Below are 27,358 nucleotides of genomic sequence, written 5' to 3'. Positions count from 1 at the left end.
TGAGTCTGTGGATGAAATCCTATGGTGTTACCATTCAAATGAAACCTCCTCAGCAGTTCTTTCACATGGAACTATTTATTTAGTACGTAGTTCAAACTTTTGAGTCTGTAGATGAAATCCTATGGTGCTACCATTCAAATGAAACCGCTTTGGCAGTACTTTCACATGGTGCTATGCTTTTCAGCTGTAAATTAATGTTCAATTAGAAAATTATCTTATTCTTCTGAATGACTTTCTGTGTTAATCAGTTCACAAATGCAACTCCGAAAAAACCGACAGGACCTTACCCTCTCGTTACTAATCTAGACGTTTATTCACTTATTCATGTTTTTTTTCCCTTGGGTACCGTTTTTTCAAGGAGCTGTTGCGTATAAAGAATAAAACTGACAATGGCCTGCTCTCCAGTTGGCTTGATTAGCTCAACGGATAGAGCGTTGTGTCCAGTTATCGCAAAGGTCAGCGTTTGATTCCCTGTCAAGCCTTAATTTTTTCAGGTTCTTTTTTAACTGCTTAGGGTTTTTCATTCTACTGCGAAGATCATGTTCACTTTGATATCTTTATCCGCAGTTCTGTGGTACATTCAACTGTAGCAAGATTTAAAAAAGTCTTAATACAGGTGAAGAAGATAAGAATTGCGTGCTAGCGTGTAGGCCTGCATGGCCGGGGTGGGGTAAATCATCATTCCTTGTTCTATGGAAATGGCAGGTCAAACAAAAATTCTGGATATTTGGTCACTTGCATGGTGTACCCAAGACAAGGAATCTTGTTGTACCATTTACAATTGAAAATTCATAATCCTCTGTTTTTGTTTGTTTGGCGCCTTGTTCTTGTTGCTGATGCTGTTGTTGTTTTAATTAGTCTCGACTGGTAGAAGCAAAAGTTAGAGACTTTAAGGAAGTTAGGATCACATATCCAACATTTCTTGGCGGTGATTCCCTTTGTTTTCCCTTCAAAAATATCATCATAGTTTTTTGAATTCAAATCCTGCAGGAGTTGAAAGAAAATGCAGAACGCAAATCACCCATCTCCCGACACTGATGAATACACAGGGTGGTCTATAAAATAAGTTGATTTACTTATTAAACGTGATTCAAGCGATTACAATAGAAAAATTATTTACTTTTTTAAAAAAAAGGAAATTAAGCTAAACCTTTAGTCTAGAAACGTACTGTACAAAAATAACTAACTGGTGTAATTGTTTGAAAATTCCATATTTTTCACTTATTATTATCATTATTATTATCATTATTATTATTATCATTATTCTTATTATTTCAATCATTTGATTATGAAAGATTACGGCTTTTGTCAACTTCTCAACTATGTCAAAGATTAAACATTCTATTTCATGAAAATCTAATATTATCTTTGCCTGAAAGATACTACGAACAGATATATACTAGTAAGATTTGGTTTTCATATAACACTGTAAATGGTGCCAAGCGTGGAAAAACAACGAGCTTGTTTTTTAAGGCAAAAGCGTTGCACAAATTAAACCAAACTTAATCAAGACTGAGCACAAAACAACACTGTGTTGAAACATACTTGAAAGAATGCGCTATGTGTATCTACAAAATTCCGTTTATGTCTGCTAACATTTAGTAAAGGGCTCCGTATAACGGATTGTTATTAAAACTCAATAAAAATCCCTTTCGATCATGAACCGCTGCGACATAATGCACAAATGCCTTTAGAATTCCCACCTCAAAACAAAGGAAAATTATCAAAAGTAATCGTATTCAGGATAAGAAATTTCTTCAAATAGAAGATTACATGTATATAGACGAATGTACCAGTGCCAGTTACGAGAGGAAAAATTTTTCTCTTTTCGCGTCTTCTTTTTCACCGGTGCTTTGGGGGAACTGGGGGCGAATCTTTTGGTTTTGCCATTGTGGACGTGCGCGGTGGGAGAGCTGGTGTCTAGGGAATAAATAGATAAATAAAAATAAATAACTAAAGCGACGGCGGCGAGGTCAGGTCAATTGTCGCAACGTTGATTAGCAAGAAGTAAGAGTATAGAGTAGGCTAGAAGAGCAAAGATACCTTCACTTAAAATATTAACATTAACTATAACTTGCGACTATCATGAAGAACAACACCAAAAAAACTATCATCGACTATCGTGAAGAGCACCACCAAACTCAAAAAGAATAATATAGCGTGTGATAGATGACATACCATGTCGTTTTTACAGCAGATTATTAACCACTTTCAAGATTTCGTGTTTTCTGACTGGCTTAATTCCTCAGCTAATTTTACATAAAGAAAATGCGATAACGCTGCCCAAATTTAAAAAAACTGAAACGGTCCAATAATGAATATTATGATTCATTCAAAATATTTCACCGTTTCTGATTGGCTCAAAGCCCTCGGCGAATTCTTCATAAACAAGGTTGCTTGGGAATTAGACCATCAAACAACCTCGTTTCCAGGCGCGGCGGCCCAGCTGTTTACTCACGATTGAACCAAAAAAAAATGGCGTCCACGGCCATCCGAAGACAAAATAGCTGGATTTCTGACTAAAACGGAACGGAAGGAGCGCAAGAATACGCAAAGCATATTGCTCGATGGATGTTATCTACTTTTTTAGGAGTATCTGCAAGAAAAAACTTGTGTTTATATCCTGAAACTGTGCCGAAAAATAGGCCAAAGTTCTGAAGAAAGTCTACGAGGGGGTAAGCAATATCTTGAATAAATAACAAAACATTTATTGAATTCGGCTGTCGTATGATGTGAAGAATTAAGCATGAATTATGCTACTCGATCTGCATAATTGTTCACATCCTACTCAGCTTTATTCAATAATCGCTAAATATTGGACGAATGACATTATGTAACCGGCAGTTGGTGATTAATTTGGTAGTGGAAAGCTAGAAGGAGCGAGATAGCTAGCAAATTTCGAAAGCTTAGCGAAGCAAAAACAGCGGAATGATACAGAGCCAGACTACGCCAAAAGCCACTGGAAGGATCTACAGCACTTCGCATAACACCATATGTCCTCAATAAAATAAATTAATCATTACCTGCTCTACTGGTTCAGTGCCATCTGATCCACTTGACTCGGTGCTGGAACGATGCTGGACCTCCGAGGACTTTTTCTGGCTGGCTTTCTGTGGCAGCTCTGGAAGCTGGTGTGCCTGTGGTGCTGGTCTAGGTGGTTTCGGAGGGGCAATCTCGGACGTTGGAGTATTCGGGGTCATAAACTGGAATAGACGCAAAATCTCTTAGCCCTACATTCATTAGAAAAATGAGAACCATTTTCTGTCCTAAGCAGACTTTACGTGAGGAAAACAATACATCTATTTCAGCTGGCTTCAAAGTTTTCTTGCATCCTTGCGCAACCTCTTTTTCTAACTTCTTTGAGGCCTTAACCAGTCGCGTGTCTGTTTTCCTACAAGCTTAGGTACTAAATACCGGACATTTTTCGGGATTTTTAGAGCTTCACAGGATTTCTGAGAGAAAACCAGGGAATTATCTTACAGTTTTTGGTTAATATTTTTAAGATTTTATTTTAATTTGTTGCAAAAAAAGGATGAAATTCGGAATATTGTTTCTGTTTTGTTTCTTTTTCATTTTTCATTTTTTTTTTTTTTTGCAACGTTTTGATGCCCACTCTCAGAAAGCGCCCACTGACAGAGAGTGTGAATAAAATCGTATTGAATTGAATTGAATCTGTCGCGGTTTACTCTCAATCTAGCATTCCTTGCCACAGGAAAAAATAACAGATTCCCATTTTTGGATATTTTAGGGTATTTAAAGAATACCCACAAAAATCCCAAATTTGGAAGAGTGAGACAAGTCCCAACCAGGGAACTTGGCTGGGAACTCCCTGGTTGGGACTTGTCTCACTTTACCAAATTTGGGATTTTTATGGGTATTCTTTAAATACCCTAAAATATCCAAAAATGGGAATCCGTCATTTTTTCCTGTGTGCATCATTTCTGTGGGCTCCTCGCTTTCACCACAGATCACCCAATGTTTTTAATATTAATGTATTTTTAGAGAAGTTAGGAATTTTTCATGGGTTTTTTGAGGCAAACCAGATATTCCGGAAAGATTTTTAGGCCTTTTCTCGGGATTTTTGTCGCTAAGGCTATACTCTTAATGTAACAAGTAACGATCATCATAAAGCTCGTAGTGTTCATCACACGGTAAAAAAACAGTCGTAGGATATATACCTCCTCTGTCAGCTGTGTCATAGATATCTCGACGGTTGCTCGTCTTTGTGCTCGGGACCGTACCCCTGATGGGAGAGTTTTCGTAGGGAGTGGGGGAGGATTGCCAGTAGGGCTGCTGTTAAAAGAGAAAATAAAGTGGCATTAGGTAAAAAGAAGGGAAAAGCCCTTTCCACACTAGGCCATAAAACAAAGACTTCGTTTCAATTGCATCATTTGTGCGCTACGTGAAAAGATATACATAGTATCAACGAAAGCTTCCCATTCAACTTATTTATTTGTTTTTCTCGTAACAAACTTCCCTCCAATGGCGGATCCAGACGTTCAGACATTCTCGCTAAAACTCGTAGTAGAATGACGACGGCTTCCTCCTCGAATCTAAAGGTCTCTAGTTTGTTTGTCAGTGTTAGCGGGGGGGGGGGGGGGGGGGTCATCCAGACCCTGAGACAAGGGGGGGGGCTCCCCCGGATCCGCCACTGAGCTTCAACGTTTGTTCTAAAAACCACACAAAACCTACACTGCCCTGCTTTTCTCTAACGAGACGTTTAGCACTCGAAACTTAGCTTCTTAATCTCCCGACGGTGGCCAATTTACTTTTTAGATTTAGTTGATAAAACCAAAGTTTTGTACTCCAACCCCCGCCGATTTTCTCACCGACGCAACACCATGGTTTCTTTAAAAGTAGCCTCCTTTAAAGGACAAAAGGTAAGGTAGGGGTGGGAAGGGAGGGAGAGTCTACGTTTTCTTCCTCACTCTAGTCCTTATTTGCTGTTACTTTCACACCCTAAAAGAGTTTCCGGGCGGTTTCATCAGTCTATACTTCCACTACTTACTCGCTCCAGTCACTGTACGACTGATGCATCTTATCCAAGCTGTCTCGCACAGACAACACAGGTCTCTCGCTTGTTCTTCGGACAGTTGTCATTGACCTGCCTGTGATCGCTGGAGATCCGTCGGCTGCTCGAGGTTTGGATATGGTGCTTATTCGAGCCTGTTAAATAAATGCAGTGCTCAAATTATAAGCGATTATTTAAAGAATTCAAAGCGAGAGGTCGCAAAAGTTTGTAATATAGATAGGATCATGTTTTCAAAACTCCGTTGCGCTAGTTAATAAAGAAGAGTGCTATCATTTTTCCCTATAGAAATGACAAGAATAGAATAAAGGTTGAGAAACACTGGGGTCGTGTCTCAGAGGAAAGCCAAGGGGACGTTTTAAAGCCATAACCAGCAGTTCACACATCGATATGTAAAAGGGACGTAAAGCGGAGACCAAAGCAGGGACAAAATCACAATTGCCGGCCGCTTTAGTTTTGTAGTCTTTCCTTATGGACCAGACAAAAGAATTTAAGTTGTTTTCTCTGAACCGAAAACACATGTTGAAGACCCGTACTCAGGAAGTTTCATGGTTTACCTGCAGCATTTTGCCGCCTTAGAAATATGAGGTAAAGCGTTCCACAAGTTCGGATTCGTGCAATATTGTGCGGGAACAAATATTAATTAGCTCCAAAATTTGTTTTGCACGAAAGAAAAGTATCAGGGCACAAAAGGAGACCTCTTGTTTTCATCCTCTTCACTGTAATTGGTCATTTCCGAGTTCCCAAAACTCTCAATTCCAAGAAGAGGCTAAGTGTAAACCTTCTTGTGACAATGAGTTTTAAATGCATGCGAATAAAAAAAAAATCATTTTCATGTCAATGGCTTCGCACTTAGCCTCGCTTTGAACAGAGGCTTGGGGTAACTTGGAAATGACCTATTGACTGAAGCTAATCTGAATCACCCTTTTAAAAGGCGCAGTCTTGCTCTTCATCTCCTTGAAGCGTTTCTCAAGGTTTTCGTGCAATGGTTTCAGGGCAGCAGTGATGCGATTTCCATGGACCCCCATTCCTTCTTCCAAGATTTCAACCTGTTTTTCACAAAAAGTACACAAGACCCATTTAAACGGTCCTATCGGTTTCACGCCATTGGATAGAGTCGTTAATTCTAGGTTGAGCAAATGCTGTTTCTAGACCTAAACTTCTACATTTAATGGTTTAAGCATCATTCCAACACGGCAACATGTATTGGTGTTATACCTATAAATTCAGTTATTGTTTTATTATTCATTCAAAATATTTCTCAGTTTTTAACAAGGTTATCTCCTTGTAGACTTTCTTCAAAACTTTGGCCTATTTCTCGGCACGGTTTCAAGATTCAAAAAGATTTTTTTTGAAGATACTTCTCACCATCCAGCATTTTTGTATTTCGTCCGTTCACTTTTACTCCGAAATTTAGCTATTTCGCCTTCGCCGCGGCGGAGATTCGTGAACGCCATTATTTTTTTTGATTCACTCGGGAATAAACAGACAGGTTAAAGTTTGTGCGGTTAGGTGTTCAGTTCACGTGACTGCGACTTTAAAAAACACGCGAACTCAGAAGTTCAAAAGCCGCCTTCACAATTGCGCTTTCCGCTGCTGTCAATCATATTTCCGATCGCAAGCATCTGGCTTTTGAACTTCAGAATTCGCTTTTTTTTCAAAGCGCAGTAACCATACGGAAATTTATACGCCTGGCCGTTCAAACATTCATGTGAACAGAGCGACATTATTTAACGGTCCAGTGTGAGTAAAATGTCCGACAATTTTTTTCCAACCGGTCGTAAATTCGTCCGATGCCGCCGTGAGAGCGCAGCCTTCAAGTAGAGTTGACTGTATACAATACAAATATCCATTGGTGTTGTGGATAAAGCTCAGCATTGCCAACGACTAGTATTGCAATTACAACTAAGCATCGGTATTGTGCCCAAAACTGGGCATTAGTAGTAGTATGTGTAAATCACCCTTCAATTCTCACCTGTTCAACAAGTGAACTCTTAAGCCTCTCCACGTAATCCGCACTATCAGGATTCTCTTTGACAAACGCTGGGGTCAGAAAAGCCTGCGATAAAATCAAACATGCATGAAATAGTGTACACTTACAAGTGTACAAATAAACAACTAATAAACCTTGATCAACTTTGAAATGATATACTGCTAGGAAGGTAATTTTGCCTTCGCAAGGGAAAGAGCATACAACAGCATACCATGATGAGGTTTCGAACAGAACTGCAGTGCAATTAACTTTTATGCAGTCTTTTAGAATTCAACTGTAGAAAAAAAATTGCCACCATTCGACAAATTCAACGAGATGGAATAAGTGCGATAAAGTTTGAAGCAGCGCGAGTTCACTTTTTAGTGACGTTTTCGATCGTATCCGTCGCTGTCGTTGTTGCTTAAGCTCCCTAATCACTATCAACACCACCATCCCAAAACAAGAACAGGAAAAGAAAGAAGATAAAGAAAGTCGTTGTCTTGGGTTCACGTCCTCCATAAAACGTGAAATTAGGCATTTTCCCGTCGAAGTCGGGCAGTGACAGCAAAGAAAAATGCGTGCTGCACGTGCAGACGTGCAGAGTTGTTGTTTCGCCATTCTAAACCAATCGCTTTTTTGCCGTTTTCGTTGACGTCGGTTGCAAATGATTCCCCGGGAGGGATGGTAGGTGCATACGTACGTGTCTCACCTTTTCATAGTTACTGACTCCTCCCATGACAGCAGCGTCAATTATTCCTTGCAGCTTCATGCTCAGCGGGTTCACGTTTAAATTTGGATCAACCTTGTGTCGAGCGATTATCGCTCGAAGCTGTTTATTAGTTGACTCCATGGTCTCTAAAGCATTCTGCACGGGGCTGAGTTCCTCCTAAAAATTCACAAGAGGACTCTTTTCAGCAAGTAGTATCTAATTCCTCCTTTAAATAATTATTGCTTAGCAAAACACAAAGGTCTTGAAAAAAAAAAAAGAAAAGAAAAGATCACATGTAAAAACAGTAAAAACTCGCCAGTAAGAGTCAGCATTTTCAAAAGCACTCAAAAGCTTTCCATTAAAACCTTTTACTCAGACTCAAATAATTTCAAACCGGCCAACCTTACTTCCTGTTCATAAACAAACGAGCTACACGGTACAATGAATCACTTAACTTAAACTAAGAACGTTTAAATATGTTTAAGGCCTGGTCTGAAAGAGCCTATATAGACTTTCAATAATGATAAGGTTAAACTAACCGTGTCGATTGCGGTTGCTTCGAACCAGCATAGAATCCCGGGGAATGTGAACTTGGTGTATATTGTTGTCCTTTCCAGCCACAACGTCTTCAAGAAATCGTAAAAAAAAAAACCTTCACCAAAAACACATTCACCACACTAAAACGAACAATTGTTCTAGCAATGTACTAGTATTTTAGTAACGTTCAATTAACAAGCAGAATTGTTTGTCATGCTTAACAAGGGGAGCAGTCGTGCAGTTATGTAGTTAAAAGGATGAAGTCAAAGATTTTTTTACTGACTTCGCGGCGAGTTTTAAGCTACAAATTCGTGAAAGAAAAACGACGAAATTATCATCACATAAATAATATTAATATTCCTAAGCATTAGGGCACAGTGGCCTGCAAACAAATTGAGAACTTTGAAAACAGGTAGGCCGCTTTTCAGGTTTGGCCTTACAAGCTTCCTTTTTGAGCTTTCCTGAATTTCGTTAGTTTTCTTCTACTATTCGAAACAATTACTTTTACAATAACTTTGATATTTCAACCAATTCTGTGACCGCTTGGTTCCGTTAGCGCTGAAATTCCCTCAAAATAGCGCGACCCTGCCCTTTCAATAACAAAAACAGGCATCCATTTTCGTCTCTTGACTTGAGCCCAAGAAAGCTTGTTTGCAGGCTAAGTTAATCGGAATAAACTAGTGAAAACAACGCGTAATTGTAACAAGAATGCAATGCAGGTGATTTTGGGCGCGCGATTACTTTTACTCAGGTGTTTTTCTCTCCGTAATGGTCAACAATACGCACACAATTCACCATTTTCACATTGCTTATAATACACTTTGTTTACCCCCATCGTCTTCAGTTTCTCTTGGGGACGACTGTAATACTCAGAAGAATTTGAAAACAATGGTTATCAGATGCGAATTTTTTAGGGGACAAACAATGTATATTATGGGCAATGTAAGGACGGTAAATAATAACTCGGCGTTTTTACTAAATCCCAATCATTCTATGTTCACAAACCTCGCTTCCAGGGTTTGTCCTTTTTCTAACCCCCCAACCCCCCCCCCCCCCCCGAAGGGGGCAGCGAAAGGGGTAAAAAGAAGAAAAGAGGAAAGATTCTGGGAATAGAGAGATTAAGAGTCACGCTTACGCCAAACGGTAAACGTGAAGTTGTACCACGTGACCAAGTTTTCGCCTTAATTGTCGTTTACTGTTTATTACTTCTACTCAAGAATAAGTAGTTTCACGCCAGTTTTATCCATAACAATTGCTCTGCACAGTTTTTGTCTGCTTATTTTCTGCTTAATGTCAACTTGAATCTGACGTTTGCCGTCTGTCGTAAACGTGACTCTTAATCTCTTTAACGAGGTTGAAAATACGGCCACACCGCAAATAACAAGAAAGCGGGAAGTAACACTTCAGTAGAGGATAAACTGAAGACGAACGGTTTAACTTACTTTTTGTTGTTTTCTTCAAAACCAAGACTGTTGAGAATCAAATAGTTAACTATCTCACGAGAAATTGCAATGGAAAACGTCTCACCGAGAATTCATTTTCCTTGTTCACTTCTCCTTTATGCACTGCTCTCGAAAACTGGAATTTATTCACGTTGTTTACTTCATAGAATCTTAAAGAAAAGCAAGAAAATGCAATGAACCCCCTTAAAAATAATTTCAAAGGACTGGAAACACATGTAGGCAAAATAAAGAAAAAAACAAAAATACTTTGTTATCTGTTCCAGAACGTTCTTCCCTTGAAACTTTCGTCTTTCAACGGGGACCGGCTCAACCCTGTTTATTTGGAGGACTTAAATGCGTCAAGAAGAATACAAGTGAAAAACTGAAAGCTGCTGCTAGGAATGAAAATAAAGATCGACAAATGCTTTTTCAGTATTTTAAAAAATGATAATAATGAGAATGATAGTAATAGGACTAAATTTAATTGTAACTCTGACGAATGCACAGAACGTTGTCAACATTCAACAAAGATCGTATGTTCTTATGAGAATTTTAGTTTACAGTCATGGAAGTTATTGTGATTGGCCAGTACACAATCAACATTCCTGAAATTTTTCAGGTGTTCACGGTTTCCTGAGTTTGACAGTAACATTTTGAACCCGTAGCTTGTATGAGTTAAGTTTCTAGTTCTTAACTTTTTACTTATTATACTATTACGTATTCATTTATCTAAGATCATTTATTTTTCAATTGTTTTCCAGGGCCTCACTGAATATCACTCTTTGTGAAGTGAGCTCCCTGTGTAAAGATTGTTAGTAAAATCCAACTAGTGGTCTATTATCAATGCTGCGTTCTGATTGGTTAAGCCACTACTAGGCTATATGTTATAGCCCACTAGTAGCGAAAAGCGCCGGCTTTGAAAACCAAAACAATGGCGGCTTAATCACGTTTTGCTAGCTAAAGTTGTTTTGTCTCGATATTTTTTCCCAACTAGTTGGATTTTACTAAAACAATTATTCCTCTCGCCCTCATGGCCTATGAGTCAATAGCCCATTCGGCCTTCGGCCTCATGGGCTATTGACTCAGAGCCCACTCGGGCTCGAGGAATAATTGTTAATTATTATTATTATGGCCTGTCCCCGGCGTTCAGGTAGTGGGGACGGTACTAAGAGAAGTGACCAGGAAAAAGGAGCGATTCGGGGAAGGGGGCGGGGCTCCACTATCAGATTGCTTGTAACAGGCTATCATATTCTACGATCACAATGCAAGGATACACTGTTGCTGAGAATGCTTGATGTCGTTGGTAATTGCATCCTTCATTTTGAGAATCTAACACCATAAAACAAAACACTGTTATGGTAAGCAAAAAAATACCAACAAACAGATGAGGCTAGATGACAGTATAATTACTACCTGCGGCGAGGAAGTGAAGGAGCGTTCATCAACATTTGTTAGAGCTTTAGGTACCTTTCGTTAAGTTACATTGTAAAGTTATATTCTGTACACCTTGGGCAATAAAAAAGGGAAAAAGTTGAAGAGCTGGTTTATACAGCAAACACCCGCATTTTCAAAACAAGTGGACTAACACCATCCGGCAGAAAGTTGGCCAACAAAAAAAAGCACCAAATACATATTAAAGAACCAATTCAGCACGATAAAGAAAACATGTTACGACGCAGCTAGAATATACGCCTAATAAAATTCAATAGCGCGAGCGTGATATTCCCATCGAGCATGCTGATGACGTCAATAAACTAAACTGCCGGAGTTCTTGCGAGCTTAGCAATCCTCCCAAAGGCAACTATAACTCAATAGTACACTCTTAAGCATTTACAATGAGTTGTAAAATGTAATCTTAAGAGAAAAGCCTTTGAATTTGTTAACAAATAGTAGGGAAAGGGGGTGAGTGTTGTTGTCATCTGCGCGAGCTATAGCGTGCGCAACTCATGATCACTCTTCGATCGAAGCCCTATGCGCTGACCAATCGGCCACATTGCCTCCAAGCCCCTCTCCCCACCCCCTCCCTCCCCCCCCCCCCCCCCTTGCAAACAGGTCCTCACAAGACTAAAGAGCCTAAGGATGTTGGGCAGGTAAGTTGTTTGCCCATCAAAACGCCAGCATTTTACAACAATTCCAAAAGACGAAGGCTGAAAATAAAGCGGGCTAGAAATATCAGACCTTCCATGGTCTAATGGATATTTATTTACCACTAGAACGGCCGGGAGTTTTCGAAACCAGACAGCATAACTTAACTTTAAGTTGCTCAGTTTGAATTTCATTCCCTACCTGTGCACTAGGATACTGGCTTTGGAGGCGAACAATGAATTCAGCAATTTTCTCGTACTCTTTGCCACGGTACACGAAGACTTTGTTCTACAAAGCAACAAGAGCGCACTTACGCTAGTACCAAATTAAAAAGGTTTGGAGCCGGCGTTTGTAAGACAATGGTGTTAAGTTAAGTGAAGGATAAAAAATAATTCGTGAAAAACACAAAACTGTGAATAGCAAACACAGTAACCGATGTTCACTTGCTGTAGTACAAGAGTAACTGCTGTTTACTTACTGTGGTTCAAGATTTAAGACTTTTGATATACTCAATAATACCTGACCATTTGACGGTTTTATGTTTTAAGATTTTCGTATCCGAAGGAAAGAAGATAACGAAAACATGAGGTAGGGAAGGCTCGATATAAGAGGAACCTAACTCTTTATGAAATACTCAAGGCCAATCGAAGGAACTTTAAATAAATAAATAAACAAATAAATAACCAATAAATAAACATAACGGCCACTTGGTTCTCTATATTAGCGTTGAGGTAAGATTTTACTGTTCACTGAAACGTACCCAGTCGTTTCTTATCATTTGTACGCGGTTGCGGATTGGTCGCGGGAGACTGGCACGTTATCGCTGCCCTTCAGGGCGGAAAAACGTAATGAGCATGCGTGAACTTTTTTGCCCAGATCCCCTGGCCGGGTTTGAAAAAATGGCGGGATTTCAAATATTTTATTGCCTAAAAATAAAATGTTTCCACTTATAACCTGGAAAGAACAGACAATTTGTCTTCAAAAGTTGCAAGCTGTGGTTATAACCTTGTCGTTACTTAATTTTCTCGAAGAATACCTCATAGTAAAACGGACTTTAACGACATTAATTTCCTTGCGTTGTACTGGAAATGTGCATGCGTAGGTCCCATTTTTTTCAAGATGCATTCACGAAATGTGTTCATATAAGGAAGTTTCTGGATATATAAGGTCCGGAGCTCCACTGTGGACACAAAAACAACATATCTTTGGACAGTGATTTGCCCAAAAAAATTAACGCTTGCCCACAATGTGTTTGAAGTCACTGAACTTTGTCGCACTCGAGCTGTCATTTTAAAACCCTCGCTCGATTGGACACTCGTAGTTTCGCAGATCACTAAAATATAAACAAAATCCTCAATGTAGAAGTTATTGCGTTGATATGTGGGCAGAAAAAGGGTCAATCTTTATCCAGTAAAATCTTCCCAAAAATCGGTTTCAAAGCAAATATAGTTTTTTAAACTTGCTCGTTTCGCGCAGATATATAAATTTTGCTCTGTGTTTTCAAGTTGAACACGCATAACATCTGTCAAAAACCTACGGGTAAGTAAGATTTCCTTCAAACAAAGTTAAAGTTACATTGTTTCAAAAACTTCTTGCTGACATTGAAGAAATAAATTTTCTGTACGAAAACAACCTACCTAAGGACCTTAAAAGAAAAAGATCAGTTGCTACTTGGCAGCCAAGCCATGATTCACCATTTAGCTATTTTAAGCTTAACTGGTCCATGCGAGGGTCTTCGTTTACTAAGTAAGCAAATTAAACTCAGCCGATCATTAGAAAATACAGAAAAAAGCACATAAGGGTTTGTTTTGCTCGCCTCAGTCAAATCCAGCTGCAGCAATTGTTTACGGGAGAAAAGTCAATTGTTTTGAAGTCACTGCCGGCAGTTGTCGTTCTCTACTTAAGAGCGAGTGAAAAGGACAATTTGCGTACAGAAAGTTATTTTTATAAAGAACAGAAACTTTCACAGTGCACTGGAAAACAAAACAATGTAATGAAAAATGAAAAAAACTCTGGCTACTATTACTTGAGCAACAGAAAAATGATCCTGAGTAAGCTTGCTGGCCTTCTATTTCCGAAAAAGTTAAAATAAACGCACAAGTTTGTTCACTCTGATGCGTTATAAAAGCAATATGGTTCTTTGACTGAAGACAAAGATAAAGCTGGTTCTGCAACGGTAATAAATCTGGGCGTGTAAAAAAAGTAACCGTAACTACTAATAACAGAATACAAACGGGTCTTAATTTAACCCGGCGAAATCAACTCATAAATTAATCCGGGATGCACAATCCAAAAAAATACTCGCCTCTTTAAAAATGTTCAAAACCTTTTATTCCACTGGAGACTGACGGAGTGATCCGTTTTTCCTTTAACATTGGTTGTTCTGAATCCAAAGTAATTTTCAAGCGACGAAAAAAAAGCAAACATGTCAAATAAAAATGCTTTACAGGGAGCAAACGTTCGCACCTCGTGCACTTCACTCAGAACTCCAGCAAACAAACACGGTCAACACACAGAAAAGCCCGCCTTGAGCCTGCGATAAGGGATGCGCAGAAGCTTGCGCAGAACGTTTTTCCGCCCTGAATCGCTGCCCGCGCGCACCTCCTACCCGCTTCCCTCGTGAATATTTCAAATGAGAAATCAAGAGAGGCGACTGGGAGCGAGTCATTTTTTTTTTCATACTTACTCTGAGGAATGTCGGGAAGCCAAGTCCATAAAAGGCAGCTTTGAAGTACTCAGGCTCTCCGCGGATAACCTTGATGATATTGTCATAAAACCCGGCTTGTTTTTCCTGTAAATATAGAAAAAAAATGATTGAGAAATAAAGTACAAAAGCCAATTTCTTACTTCTTTGAATAAGGAGACCTTTTTTAGGTGCTCCTTTTACAAGAATCAAGGTAATAACCATTATACCACCAATGATTTTGGGAATTTGATAGACGGTCGGCAGAAAAGTTAATCCAGTCCATATCACGTCTAAAACCTCCACGAGCGCTGTTTTGAGGTGGCGTTTGACACTGGGTGAGCGGTCGGTATTGTATTGAATCGCACTATGGGATAACTACGTACTATTTGAACGATTGATAATAATAACTGAGACCATATGATCCGCGCTAAGATCATAGTGGCTGCTAGAATCACGCCGCGGGACAGAGATAAAGTTCAGCACAGCATCAATTAAAAGGAAACAACTTTTCCACGATCGAGTGGATCACAGTCATCACTGAAATGGACTTCAGTTGTAAAAGAAGAATGGCTAAGTCATTCATATCTGTTTTGAGTTCGGTGATCATAATAATTCTAGCGATTATATCGAATCCAGGGTTAAAGAATCAATAGAACAGTATAAAGAGACCAATCGGTAAACTCACCAAAATCTTGCTTAGTTGAATAAAATCAAACGTGTCATACTCATATTGGTTAGCGAGGTCTTTGCACAGCTTGATTGCGTATTCCCAGCACTAAGAAGAACGTTGTGATAAAATTATTATAACTCTTTACATCTAAAACAAAATCTAAAATATACCTTTTAAAGTTTTTTTTCTTTTTTACAAAAAAGGATCCAAGCACTTTATTTGACTTTTCTAACAAGCAACATTTACCATTTGCTTGCAGAAACTGTTACAATCATCCTCCTCGAATCACTGTAATTATTTTGTTCTCACTTTTTAAACGAGAAGTGGTTTCTTATTTTTCTAAGATAACATGCAGAGCGAGCGACACACGACAGCGCGGGAAGACACCCAAGCTACGAGGAGATGCGACGCGTGGCTAAGGATAAGAAATTTATGACGACAGACGCAGACTCGTTCAACTCGCAGATGAGACTAGAAAAAAGAATTTTCACAAATTATGTGGATAGAAGTGTTGTGGTTCAAATTTTATCTGGGCTTGAAATTATATACCGTGAGAGGATTATTAATAGTTTGCGCACAAGAGAATGGGGGTGGGTATATGAGAGAAAAAAAAAAGGAATGTGGACAGGCTACGGTGACAAAAGTACTTACTTTTCCTTTATCAAAGTAATCAATGCAGTCCTTGTAAAGCATTTCTTTCAGTTGGCGCTGAGTGCTGGCCCGGTACTTTTGTTGGCTTGAAAAGACTGTCTCATCAGTCCACTGAAACAACAAATACAACAGAAGATGTATAAACTGAGGGAACGGCAACGTTGCTTTCAGTAAGTGGACAGTCTATGATGTTTGAAGTAGGCAGTCTCTTTTCCAGAGTTCTCTCCCACTGGTTAGTAGGAGTGAGAGAGGGCAGCGAGGAGGACAGTACTCTGGGAAGTAGGTTGGGATTCGAGAAAGCAGTAACCGATGCATGAACAAAATGAGAATAAACTTTGATTTGGTAAACGGCCAGTTGTTTAGGCCCGCTTCAATCTTCGTGCTACTACTTCCTTGCTAAGCTGTCTCGACTTCTACCCGACTTCAGCAAGACTGTAAAACTACCTGGTTTAAGAAACCGAATTTAATTCAGTCGAATAAAATAGCTATTGCGGGACAAAACTAAAAATCCAGTTGAACGAACTTTCAAAATGTATTAGAAGGTATTTACAGTTTATGAGTTACTATTAGCACGGCAGTAGCAAGACGTTTGAAACCAAGTTGTGGTACTGCCCTATGTACGGCAAAGCTTGCCATGCTACTCGGCGGTAGTAAGAGTTGGAAATAGGAAGTAGCGCTGCGAACGTCGTACTACTGCCGTGTTAATAGAGACCTTGAGATTCTAAGACGAGAACGACTACGAGTACGAAATTTTCTCAATAGTAAGTAGTGATCGCGCGAGAACAAGCGTCATTTTGGCGGGAAAGCGTGGTAGCAGTCGTCATTCTACTACGAGTTTTAGCGAGAATGTCGTAGTGGCGGGAACAAGTTTTAGCATTTTGCATTCAGGAGAGGTCACTAAATATCACTCTTTGTGAAGTGAGCTCCCTGTGTAAAGATTGTTAGTAAAATCCAACTAGTGGTCTATTATCAATGCTGCGTTCTGATTGGTTAAGCCACTACGAGGCTATATGTTATAGCCCACTAGTAGCGAAAAGCGCCGGCTTTGAAAACCAAAACAATGGCGGCTTAATCACGTTTTGCTAGCTAAAGTTGTTTTGTCTCGATTTTTTGACCAACTAGTTAGATTTTACTAAAACAATTATTCCTCTCGCCCTCATGGCCTCTGAGTCAATAGCCCATTCGGCCGGATAACGATAACATTGCTAACTTTTCAGGTGAAAAAAAGGTACAATGAAGAATTTCGGGATGTCTAATTTTTGACAATACGCGAAAAAACTTTGAATTAAATCTCGTACTCGTAGTCGTTCTCGTCCTCGAATCTAAAGGTCTCTAATGTCTAATTCAAATCGACCAATTGAATTCGTCACGGGAATAGTACGACGTTTGAGCAGGCTCGCGTGCGCAAAAAGTCACATGTTCGTCACTTTCATAACGTAAAATGTTCTCTCACCTGAAGATCATCTGCTCTTCGCAGAAGCGTGAAGGCAGCTTCAGTGTAGTTCTCGACACTTAGATGAAGGTCACACAATTTGTAAACGTACCTGGTCAACAAAACAGTGGTTACTATGTACACCGAAGGAGATGTAGACTTTCAAAAAAGTCCTTCGTCCGATTAAATATGGCGCGGGACGAAGGACGACCTTTCGCGACTCCGTCGCTCGCTTGGCCGCTTCGCGGCAAGGAAACTCGTGCGGGCGACTTGTAGCAAGACTAAGGGAGAGGGATCGTCAAGCGACTCTAGGCACCGTTGAAGTTTGTGTTTGTTTGCTTGTTTTATTTATTTATTTTTTTGTTTATTATTTATTTATTTTTTGGCTGAGACTGCGGTAAGACGATCAGTACTAATTATAAAATGTTATCATAACAAATTTTGCGATTTCTGTTTTGACGCGCTCTTATTTTCGCGTGTAGTAAAGTTCGTAAACAATAAGAGTGATTATGTACAGTGGATTAGAAAGTTTCTTTTTCTATCCTTTGCTACACGTGTAAGCCTTCTTGACCCTGTTCACCATAAAGAATGTTCGGATGTTATGGTTTGCCCAATTGAACAAGCCTTGCACATGGTTCCTCAGTTTTAATAAGGATCCCTCACTCTCTCATTCTATCGGTAAATGTGAGGACTTACCTATCATACATTTCGTCCTTTTTGATCTCGTTGTAAAAATTCTGTAATCGAAAAAGAGATAGTTCAGTGTGTGTCAACATATTTCGACAAAGAAAAGTTAAAGTACACAAACAGTCGTACAGTCAATGTATTATGCTTATTTATATCATTATAAGTCTGTTTTTGCCCTGCCATTGCTCAATTTGCGGTCCATATCTTACAGTGCGAACCAAAATTTCAAGGGCAAATGTTCATTTTGCAGCACTAACTTTGTTTATCTCAAAAGAAAGAAAGTGATCACATCACTATTCGGTGTCTGTAAACACTGAGGACTTAGTCGTCCTTCCAAATTTTAAACTGCGATTATTTGAGAACGAAGCGGACAAAAAAAGAAACTGAATCACAATCTTACCAAAGAAAAAGATTGTAGTTCCAACAAGTTGAGTCTGTATGAAATCCTACGATGTGACTATAAGCGAATTTTTTTCTGCAGTACTTTCGCATTTCAGCGTCACTTGTAAGACTTCAGTACAACAATTCGCAAAATTAAATTTTGGTTCCTTGAATTTTGACGTAGGAACTGACTTTTTTCGGGGGGGATTAATGCCCTGGTTGCAATATATTCCTATTAACGGGTGTCCAAGGAAGAATAACGAGTTGCTTACCAACACGTTAACAGTGCAACTCATCCGATTGTCGATGTTGTCATCGCCAAGTACCACGGTCCTGTAGTCCAACAGTCTCTCCATGAGTTTAGTGATGAGGCCCACAAATCTGACACCATCCTCTTTGAATTGCGGGGGCATGGGGTTGAACATCTCCGAAAGACTAGAGGGATGCAACAAAGGAGCTTGTTATTGAGAACTGCGTGATGTGCAAGGGAAAGCTATAATCAGAAGAGGTGGGTGAGATCCCTGTATAAACAGTGAGCTTACGCAACATTACGGCAAGAAGAGGAGGACGGCAAAACGTTCATGTGCGACAAACGTGCCAGGACAATTACTTGCGTGTTTTGTCGCGATCACACCTAACATAAATGCCGTCTTCTAGACGTTTACAACAAAATCTGTTTAAAGGATCGAGATGAAATTTGGCGGAAATTTTCATTGTTTCAAACATAATTACTGTCACACAGGTCGCACAAGTCTTGTTGTCTTTTTTCCTCTACCGTCCTGTTGAGTAAGTTCTCTGTTATCGGGGGTGCTCGACTAAAAGATAACCGAGTCTCTTTTAATAGGTGTGGTTGATTTGATTTGCACATCTTACTTCTATCAATTCTGGCAGCAAACAAACAACTTAAAAGGAAACAGAGAATTCCCGTCTTTTTCCGCCTTGTTACTCTAAGAGGTCCCAGGACGGTCAGCAAATAGCATCCTACTATAATCAGTCTGCAACGCTTTAATTAGGCACCAAAAAAGATGACGAAAAGCTGTAACTATACGCACAAGAAAACATCTCAAAAATGGCCCCCTATAAACTGATGAAAATTGGTCTTGACTAGTGGTCAGGGGAATGAAGGCGAGGTTGTGGTTGCTGACTCCTCTCAAGAAATCGGGAAAACCATTTGGGCCACCTCAGCACAAGTTGGAGGGCACCCAACGAAGGTTTCATCTTAAATATATTAAAAACACTTTTTTATGCTAGCCAGAGTACTTTAGTACTTTAGAGAATACTCTACAAATGCATTTTAAGCGACGTTATAAAATTTGTATCTGTTCGGTCATCCTAGGGGAACTGGAGTCTTTAAGAAACTACAAGTGCTTTGATGATGATGATGATGATGAAACTTTATTAAGGTGTCTAAAGAAGCCTCCTAGCTTAGGTTAAAAACCTGTGCTAATTAGGGGACACAAAATAAATAAATATAAATTAAAGAAGAAAATATTTACATATAAGCGCAGGTATAAAAAAATTAATGACATTAACAATATTTACAGTATGACATATGTGTCTATGAATTGCAGAGATGACAACACTTGCATCCATTATCCATTAGTGTAACTATATCTAATGTACGTATTTTGTTTTTGAAACATTTTAAGTTGGTAACTTCCTTCAAGTCTGGGGATAATTTTCCCCTGAGATTGGGGCCCAAGTGGCGGAGGGAGTGCTTGCCATATGCTACCGTGTTGTACCTGGCAGCGGAGAAATCAGACTGCCTTAAGTTATACTTGGATCTATGCTTAATAAAAATGTCACTGATATAGGGGGAACATAGATTGTTCTTGGCTTTATACACTAAAACACAAACGTCTGGTAGTCTCCTGTTCTGTAAACTTGGCAGTTCTGCTCTTTTTAGAAGTTCAGGGTAGCTAACATTGTTCCTAAAAACAGCACGCAGGCCCCTTTCTTGCATCCACTCGATTTTGAGTTTGATATTTCTTCAAGTTGGTATTATTTTCCCGAAAATTTTAGATGCAATTTAACGAATTACAAAAGTGAGAATTTTTCGGATTCCTCTCTCCATCACATTTTGGAATCCGACATTTTAGGCTTCCTTTTTTCTACGAAAATAGCTTAACCTGGGGAGCGAAATGTGAAAAATTAAACTTAGAAAATCGTAGGGGATTTAAAGATACACTTCGAAAATTGTACATGAACGAAACGGTCATCCAGAAATGTTTAGCAATCTTCAAGCTACAGAAAATTCGAAGCAATATTTCCTTCTCCGAACAGATATTTTGCAGAAAACAGTCGTCAAGTGCCCTTGGTGGATGATCTAAATGCAGTAGTATCAGGAGTACATGCGGAATATGAAAGGCGTTAAGTAGCTGATGTACTAGTGCAATGACTTACATCTTATAGAAGAGATCCTTGTATTGTGCGTCACCTTTGCCACCCTCGACAAGCACATCCAATTTGCTTATGATCTCACTTTCAACCTGTTTAAGGTAACACACACTCGCTAGTTTATAAGCCAATCCACTTAATCCGATAGTCTTGACAATGCTAAACACGAGCGCCCAGGGTGAGGGGTTTGGGATGGGTGGAAGGCTAAAACTTGCTGATTAGGAAACGCAGAACCATCTTTATCACAAAACTAACTGAGAAGGAACTTAAAGCTATCCTTTTTGGGGATGAGAAGTTCCAGAGCTATGATTAGAGAAGTTGATTCAAGGTAAACTCTGGTCTCCGAGTGCAGGCGTGGGTTCGAATCACACTTCTGACACCATGAAATGTTCTGTGGTTAAGAGAACAAAGAAAACTAACAAAACAAGCAAACTGTAAACGGCGACGAAAGCAAAACACAACTAGCTCGCTCGAAGCTCACATCTTTAGTGAATCAAATGCACGTGCTTAAATCCGGGCAATATGAAACGTATCATAATACGGCACAACTGGAAGCTTCCAACTAAAAAAAACAAACTGTGTACAAATAGACGGGGCTATGAATAACAGAGTCGTGTCCCTATCATAGAGGTGTCCTCAGTGAGGAGAAGTATGACAATACGGTGAAACCCCGCCTTACGGCCAGCTCGGTAATACGGTCACCTCGTTATTACGGCCACTTTTTTGGCTGCTTGGCAAAAACCGCTATACATTTTCTTGTAAAAAAAAAAACCCTCGTTAATAGAGCCAATTGTTTTTGTCCCATTGGTGACCGTATTAACGGGTTCCACTGTACTTCTTCACACTTTGCTAGCAACAGCGTTACCGCCCTCGGATTGACTGTATTCTTTTCGACATGTGATAAAACGCTTATCCAACAAAGGGTGATTCTATAAGGAAACTGAAAAACCAGACGAGACCAATAGTAAATACTTACCGAGGTGAAATTTCCTTTGTTAGCACACTCGCACTGGATCATGTCAAAGAAAATGGGAATTGTGGCACGACGAAGCTCTGTATCAGGGAAAACGGACAGTGGGATAGGTTGGAATGAATAGAGACTCACAAGACAACATTCGGATCAATTTACGGTAGGTTTTTGGGAAACTGCCCACCTACCCCTCCCCTAAGCCAACATTAACACTTACTTCTCACTTCGGGCAAAATGTTGGCTTAGCGGAGGGGTAGGTGGGCAATTTCCCAGAAACCTAAAATGATCCCAATATTTTTTGTCCAAACAATTCAGAAGGACAAGTGGACGGTAGAGGTGCACAACGGCCAAGGAGGCCTTCACGGTCGGAGCGGATAAAATGGTACTGAGTTCAAGGTAACACGATGGCAAGGCTTCAATAGGCCACTTGCTCTAAGAGGTCACGTGACCAATACTTCCTTTAAACAGTGACTTGGAATCCTGTTGATGACAGAAATTGACAGGACGCACAAAAATTATCTTACACCCGAAATTTGAGAGGAAACGCATTAAAGGGAGATATTACATGGCAATTTGATTTTTCAAACAAAGTAGTATGATTTGTATTGTTCGCCATGTTGGAGGGTATACTCTTGCCCTCCAACATGGCCGCCAAAACTAATTTTTGCTTGTATCTTGTTAAACTTTTTATAGTTACGCTCAGATCTGCTGTAAACGTTACCACATCATCTTTTCAACAACTTCCTTGAAGTTTAAGTGCAAAATGTCTGTTCAGAAAGAGGTAATTCATAGTTTTAAAAATCACATTTTGGTCAAGTGACCAGCTACGAACTTACTCATTTTAAGAAAATGACACGGGTTTGAAAAACTAAATTACTATCATTTTGTTTAAGATATGACCCACTAGTCATTTTTTTAAAGCAAAATCATATGACTTTCATTTTCATAAAAGTGATGCCACATGACCTTTTAGTGGAAATGGCCTATTCAGACTTACAGATCCGAAGTTAGAACAATAGCCTGATGGTATAATGAGGTTAAATCAACAGTATAACAGTATCATGGGGGTAAAATCTATAGTAAGAGAGTATTACATCAAGAGTATGAGAGCATAATCGCGCTATTGACCCAGCGTGAGGTTAAGGTGGCTGGATATTGGTCGAGGTCTTTTGCACGTTTTTATGCACAAAGACGTAGTCGAAGGTCCCCAATAAAGTTCTTCAATCCCGTAATCCCGCCCAACATTTCGTGCAATCCCGTAATCCCGGGGGTTATTTTTTGTATCCCACCTCACGGGCATACTTTCAATCCCGATTCTTGCCCGATCTTGTTTTATAATCCCGAATCCCGAGAAACCTACTGGGGACCCTCGTAGTCGAGGTTAATAAAAACACAAAAAAGAACAAGGCCAGCATCCAGCCATTTTGACATTTTCATTATTGTATGGCCAAAAAGATAACCTTTTCTTTCGGGACTAACGCGAAAAATCCCAAGCGGGAAAGACGGGCCGGGCCCATCTTCTCCGCTCGAGTAGCCAATCAGACCGCAGGATTCGCTTCACCTTGCCCGCTCGCGGATTCAGCCATATTATGATGATTAAAGGCTTTATCAATAGCGAGACAAAACTTTGAGTTTTACATCAACAGTTTGGCTCACCGCTGTGCGGAATCAACGTCATCTCTAGAAACGGTCCAACTAAGCCAGGGATGAAATACGACTTGTGGTCACCTGCGACATAGAACAAAGACCTGTTTAACAATTTTCATCTGACTATCGGAAAAAGATAGAGCACTCCGTGTGAATTTTAAAACTTCGCCACGCCTAATTCAACAGAAGCAAAAGCCCGGACTCACACTTAAGGCCTTGTAGACTACGAGCAGTCTCCTATTTTCTTCAAACTCACGGGGGTAAACGCGAAGGCAGCGAAACCATGAGCCGCCAGAAACGAGGGCGCAAACCCGAGGAGGAAGGCTACAAGCGTTTTTTGTCCCTACGCGCTAACAGTCTAAGAACTCAACGGATATAACGCAAAAGAGGGACTGGAAGCAGTCTAAAAGGACAGTACTTGAAACACCAGCTTTTGAAACTTTGTGGTAGACAAATCAATGAATTCGTCTTTCCTTAGAAAATGTGCTTTTTGGAATTTCGACGGAAAAAACGTTTCTCCTCAGCTTGGTGATCAGAGTGACCGTAATTTGTTTACCCACCAATTATTTAGGAGTTCTTAGGACCTCTTTTAAACGTGTCTGGCGTCCCAGATCGAATTAGAATTTGCAAGTGTTGGTTTTTGAGGAGAGGGGAAAACCGGAGCACCCGGAGAAAAACCTGTCGGTGCAAGAGAGAGAACCAACAACCCGGGCCAAATTGGTGGGAGGAGAGCGCTCTCACCACTCCGCCACCCTTTTTCGCCTAATAGTAGTGGCAATGGATTCAGATTCTATTTTGTACAACGCTCCTGACAAGACAATCATTACATCATTGGCCACATGTAAAACGGAAAATATACGCGAGCGACTCACCCAACAAATGCCACATCTCGCTGATCTTAAGTCCAATAATCATACGCATGTCCGCATACCTATAATAATCGTAAAATGTTATTTGTAATAGGTCTGTTTCGAATCATGAAAATTTATACTTGGTTCCGAAGCCATAAGGTGTCCAGAAAAAAAAAAGGGAAACGAAAACGAAATCACTTTGCCATTCAGGATTAAAACTCATCAGCTTTTCTTGTCCCCCCTCTGTTTTTCTCGCTTTGTTTTTTACTTTGTGCGGCGCTCTTTACTACCTACTCGCCTGGAACAGGCTAATAATTCGTTTCTTTTTTGTATTGTTTTGTACTTCTTTTGTTCTTGTTTTATTTATTCCCTTTCCCTGGGAACTAAGTATGAATTTGATCATTCGAAACTGGCCAATTATATTCCTTCGTGAGCCTGGTTTTCATACAGTAGATAGTCTCCGTTGCCTGGCCCGTCCCAAAAGTATGGTCACCAATGGGTCAAAAAAATTGGCCGTATTACCGAGGTGGCCGTAAGGCGGGGTGCACTATAATACATTTGATCCTTCTGACTTTTGTCTATTGTCTGTCATTCGTAAATAACAGCTTATAATTACAATGTCGACCAATCTTCGCTCGTTGACCACATTCAGGCCCTATCTTAGTCATCGATATGGAAGTTGTGGGGCCGAAGCGCAAACGCCCCTCCCCCCTAGCGGCAAGGAGCGAGGAGAGATGGCTTTATCGCAAAGCTACTTCTCATCAGATTAAAATTTTATTTGTTGATAAAGAAATTGTCATTTGTTCAAGATAAATTTTTGTCATCTATTTAACAAATAGATTCCATTTTTCCGTGCGTTTGGCATCTACGCCACTTACTTTTCCAAGATTTTGTCTTGCTTGGTGGTGCTGAAGTTTTCCAGCTGTAAAGATTCTTGCGTCACAAATGCCACTGCCAGATGGAAAAAATTGTTCCACAACTGGTTCATAAAGAAAGACAAAGTCAAGAATAACGATTTAAAAGCCCACATACGATACAAGAACAGAATGGGTAGGTCAATTCCGTCTTATTCGGTTTTTTTTCTTTGAAATTTGTATTTCTTGTGTTAGTAAAACTTTAATCGTAGCTTCATGTTTTCTTCAAGCGTCTTTAGGTGGCAAGACTTAGACGAACAAATCACCTCCAAGTGAATAAATGATAAATGTAATAAAAAAGGTGCACAGCTTCAACACTCGTCAACTTTCGTTGTAACACTAGACTGAAACTGCGGATTTTCCATCTGACGCCTTCTCAACCAATTTATTTAACTTTTTTCCGAGTGTACTTCTTCTCTCCTTCTCCAGTGTTGAGGTTCGCATATATTTGCAGATGGGTGATACGTGAATCAACATTGGGAAGGGCGTAACGTGGCAAGTGTTTCAACAAATGTGACGAGTATTGTTTTTGTAGATCTTTTTAAGTTACCCGCCAAGAAGAGCAAGAACTGTTCGTCTTGGAAATAAGTCCACCTTATGGAGGGTTCAGTGGCAACAAGTGAGGACTAGCCAACTACAATATGGAAAAATTGATACGGAAAATTGTTCCCACTACACAGACGAAAAAGTGAAAGAAGGAGAGCGGCCGCTTACAGGACAGGACAGCAACTGACCTGCGTTTCGAAAGTTCCACCAGCGCCAAAGTGCTCCTGCATCGCCTCAGAAAAATACTGGATGGCATTCAATATCACGCTACAAAACAAGAGAAAAAACAGAAATCACAACCCAAAGTGTACACAAACCGCTCCTAAGCACTCCGCGGATCAGTCTAGTAGACCCTTTCAGTTATTCCCAGTAGCTAAGCGTTACCTACTCCATAGCAAAAGGGCTACGTCGTACATCGCAAGTATATTGGCAGTTGATATAAGAATATGCCATTTGATATAAGCGCATCTAACCTGTTTTGAACCATTGTCATCACCATCCAGTCCTTTGGAAAAATATTATCGCTGACAAACTCACGGAAGAGCAAGAAAATCTCCATGAGGAAATCCTGTAAATAAATAACAATGAAAAAGGGATTTATGTGGCTAAATGTAATTTCGGCAAGGTTAATCTCGAGCTAATGCTGCCAGCGGTCTCGCCCAGTTTGCACATGATCTGTGGGGGCGCCCCTTGGAGTTCGCAGGGGCAAACTACATACAGCCTTGCTCTCTAGCGATCGTTGCGATCAGTGCTTTTGTGAGCGAATCTTCGCGGATTCATTAGGCCCGCCCTTCCTTCCCAGAGGGCTACTTGACTTCAGAGGTAATTATCGGGTTAGCTAAGTATTTCCACTGGACTAGTTTCAGTGTGACGGTGCCTGTTAGCGGCTGCTACTGGGGTGGGGTATAGCAAGTTACGGACCGCAAATTGACCAATCGCATGGCGAAAACAGACTCAGCCATACAATAAATTGAGTTATATACCACTGCATGTAACCATTTTGTCATGAAAGCGGTCTTAACCACGTCCTCCGCCCTTCATCCCAAACCAAGACGCGCCTTCGTTGAGTACAAATGTTATGAGCATTTTCCTTAAGAAGAACTTTAAAACAATGCATACGAAAGCGATCACTGATCATACATTCAGATGTAATTCCAAAACTAAGCAACTTCCAAGAATTAAAACTCACCAGCAATTCTTGGTCTGTTGGGAAGTGAGCCACGTACTTTTGGTAATGCTTCTCGTCCATCAGCTGGAGCATGGCTATTAAACATGCTACGTAATTACCCTTGTACGAAACAAACAAAGAAACTCATATCAGATTGCCAAGTAGGATTTTCACAGGTAACCTAAGCGAGTAGCAACAGAAAAGAAAACAAAACAAAACAAAAAAAAAACACGCAACCGATCATAAAGATTTCAAATATTACCCGGTCACACCAATTGCGCTTTCGCGTTTTTTTTTTCTTATTTCTTGGACAATCATTTAGGACACTTGCAACACTTTGACACAAACGACAAGCTTTTAACCCGAAAGCAAGCTCAGATGACGTATTTTGCGTCGTTCACCAGCAACTACCTTCATAAGTGGTTACCAGTGGTAGATCCCTCTGATTCAGCCCGTACAGCTCTCTTTAACCATTTGAATAGGTCATTTCCGAGTTCCCCCGAGCCTCTGTATCAAAACGAGGTTAAGTGCTCAGCCTAAATGATTTTTCATTCTCATGGAAAAAAAACTCATTTTCACAAGAA

At 40.0% G+C, this 27,358-nt stretch overlaps 1 protein-coding gene across 1 annotated transcript in view; it reads right to left on the bottom strand.

The window, feature by feature from the left end:
• Positions 1–1,051: 1,051 nt before the first annotated feature.
• LOC140933215 (dedicator of cytokinesis protein 1-like) overlaps positions 1,052–27,358 on the bottom strand; it is a 63,335-nt gene continuing 37,028 nt past the window's right edge. Inside the window, exons 34-59 of the mRNA XM_073382730.1 lie at positions 26,796–26,894; positions 26,080–26,174; positions 25,795–25,873; positions 25,025–25,125; positions 24,168–24,226; positions 23,305–23,376; positions 21,655–21,731; positions 20,685–20,770; positions 18,554–18,716; positions 17,910–17,950; positions 17,235–17,325; positions 15,782–15,892; positions 15,146–15,235; positions 14,461–14,565; positions 11,976–12,062; positions 10,964–11,018; positions 9,957–10,038; positions 9,775–9,859; positions 8,250–8,336; positions 7,711–7,887; positions 7,005–7,088; positions 5,953–6,078; positions 5,009–5,166; positions 4,179–4,293; positions 3,024–3,203; positions 1,052–1,920 (exon numbers count right to left, since the gene is read on the bottom strand). Of these exons, the coding sequence (XP_073238831.1) occupies positions 1,843–1,920; positions 3,024–3,203; positions 4,179–4,293; positions 5,009–5,166; positions 5,953–6,078; positions 7,005–7,088; positions 7,711–7,887; positions 8,250–8,336; positions 9,775–9,859; positions 9,957–10,038; positions 10,964–11,018; positions 11,976–12,062; positions 14,461–14,565; positions 15,146–15,235; positions 15,782–15,892; positions 17,235–17,325; positions 17,910–17,950; positions 18,554–18,716; positions 20,685–20,770; positions 21,655–21,731; positions 23,305–23,376; positions 24,168–24,226; positions 25,025–25,125; positions 25,795–25,873; positions 26,080–26,174; positions 26,796–26,894 (2,583 nt within the window). The 3' untranslated portion in view covers positions 1,052–1,842. The remainder of the gene's footprint in view (positions 1,921–3,023; positions 3,204–4,178; positions 4,294–5,008; positions 5,167–5,952; positions 6,079–7,004; positions 7,089–7,710; positions 7,888–8,249; positions 8,337–9,774; positions 9,860–9,956; positions 10,039–10,963; positions 11,019–11,975; positions 12,063–14,460; positions 14,566–15,145; positions 15,236–15,781; positions 15,893–17,234; positions 17,326–17,909; positions 17,951–18,553; positions 18,717–20,684; positions 20,771–21,654; positions 21,732–23,304; positions 23,377–24,167; positions 24,227–25,024; positions 25,126–25,794; positions 25,874–26,079; positions 26,175–26,795; positions 26,895–27,358) is intronic.

This window comes from Porites lutea, chromosome 4 (genome assembly GCF_958299795.1).
Source record: "Porites lutea chromosome 4, jaPorLute2.1, whole genome shotgun sequence".
Taxonomy (NCBI): domain Eukaryota; kingdom Metazoa; phylum Cnidaria; class Anthozoa; order Scleractinia; family Poritidae; genus Porites; species Porites lutea.
The sequence above is the reverse complement of the archived record's forward strand: the minus strand, read 5'-3'. Positions and strand labels throughout refer to the sequence as shown.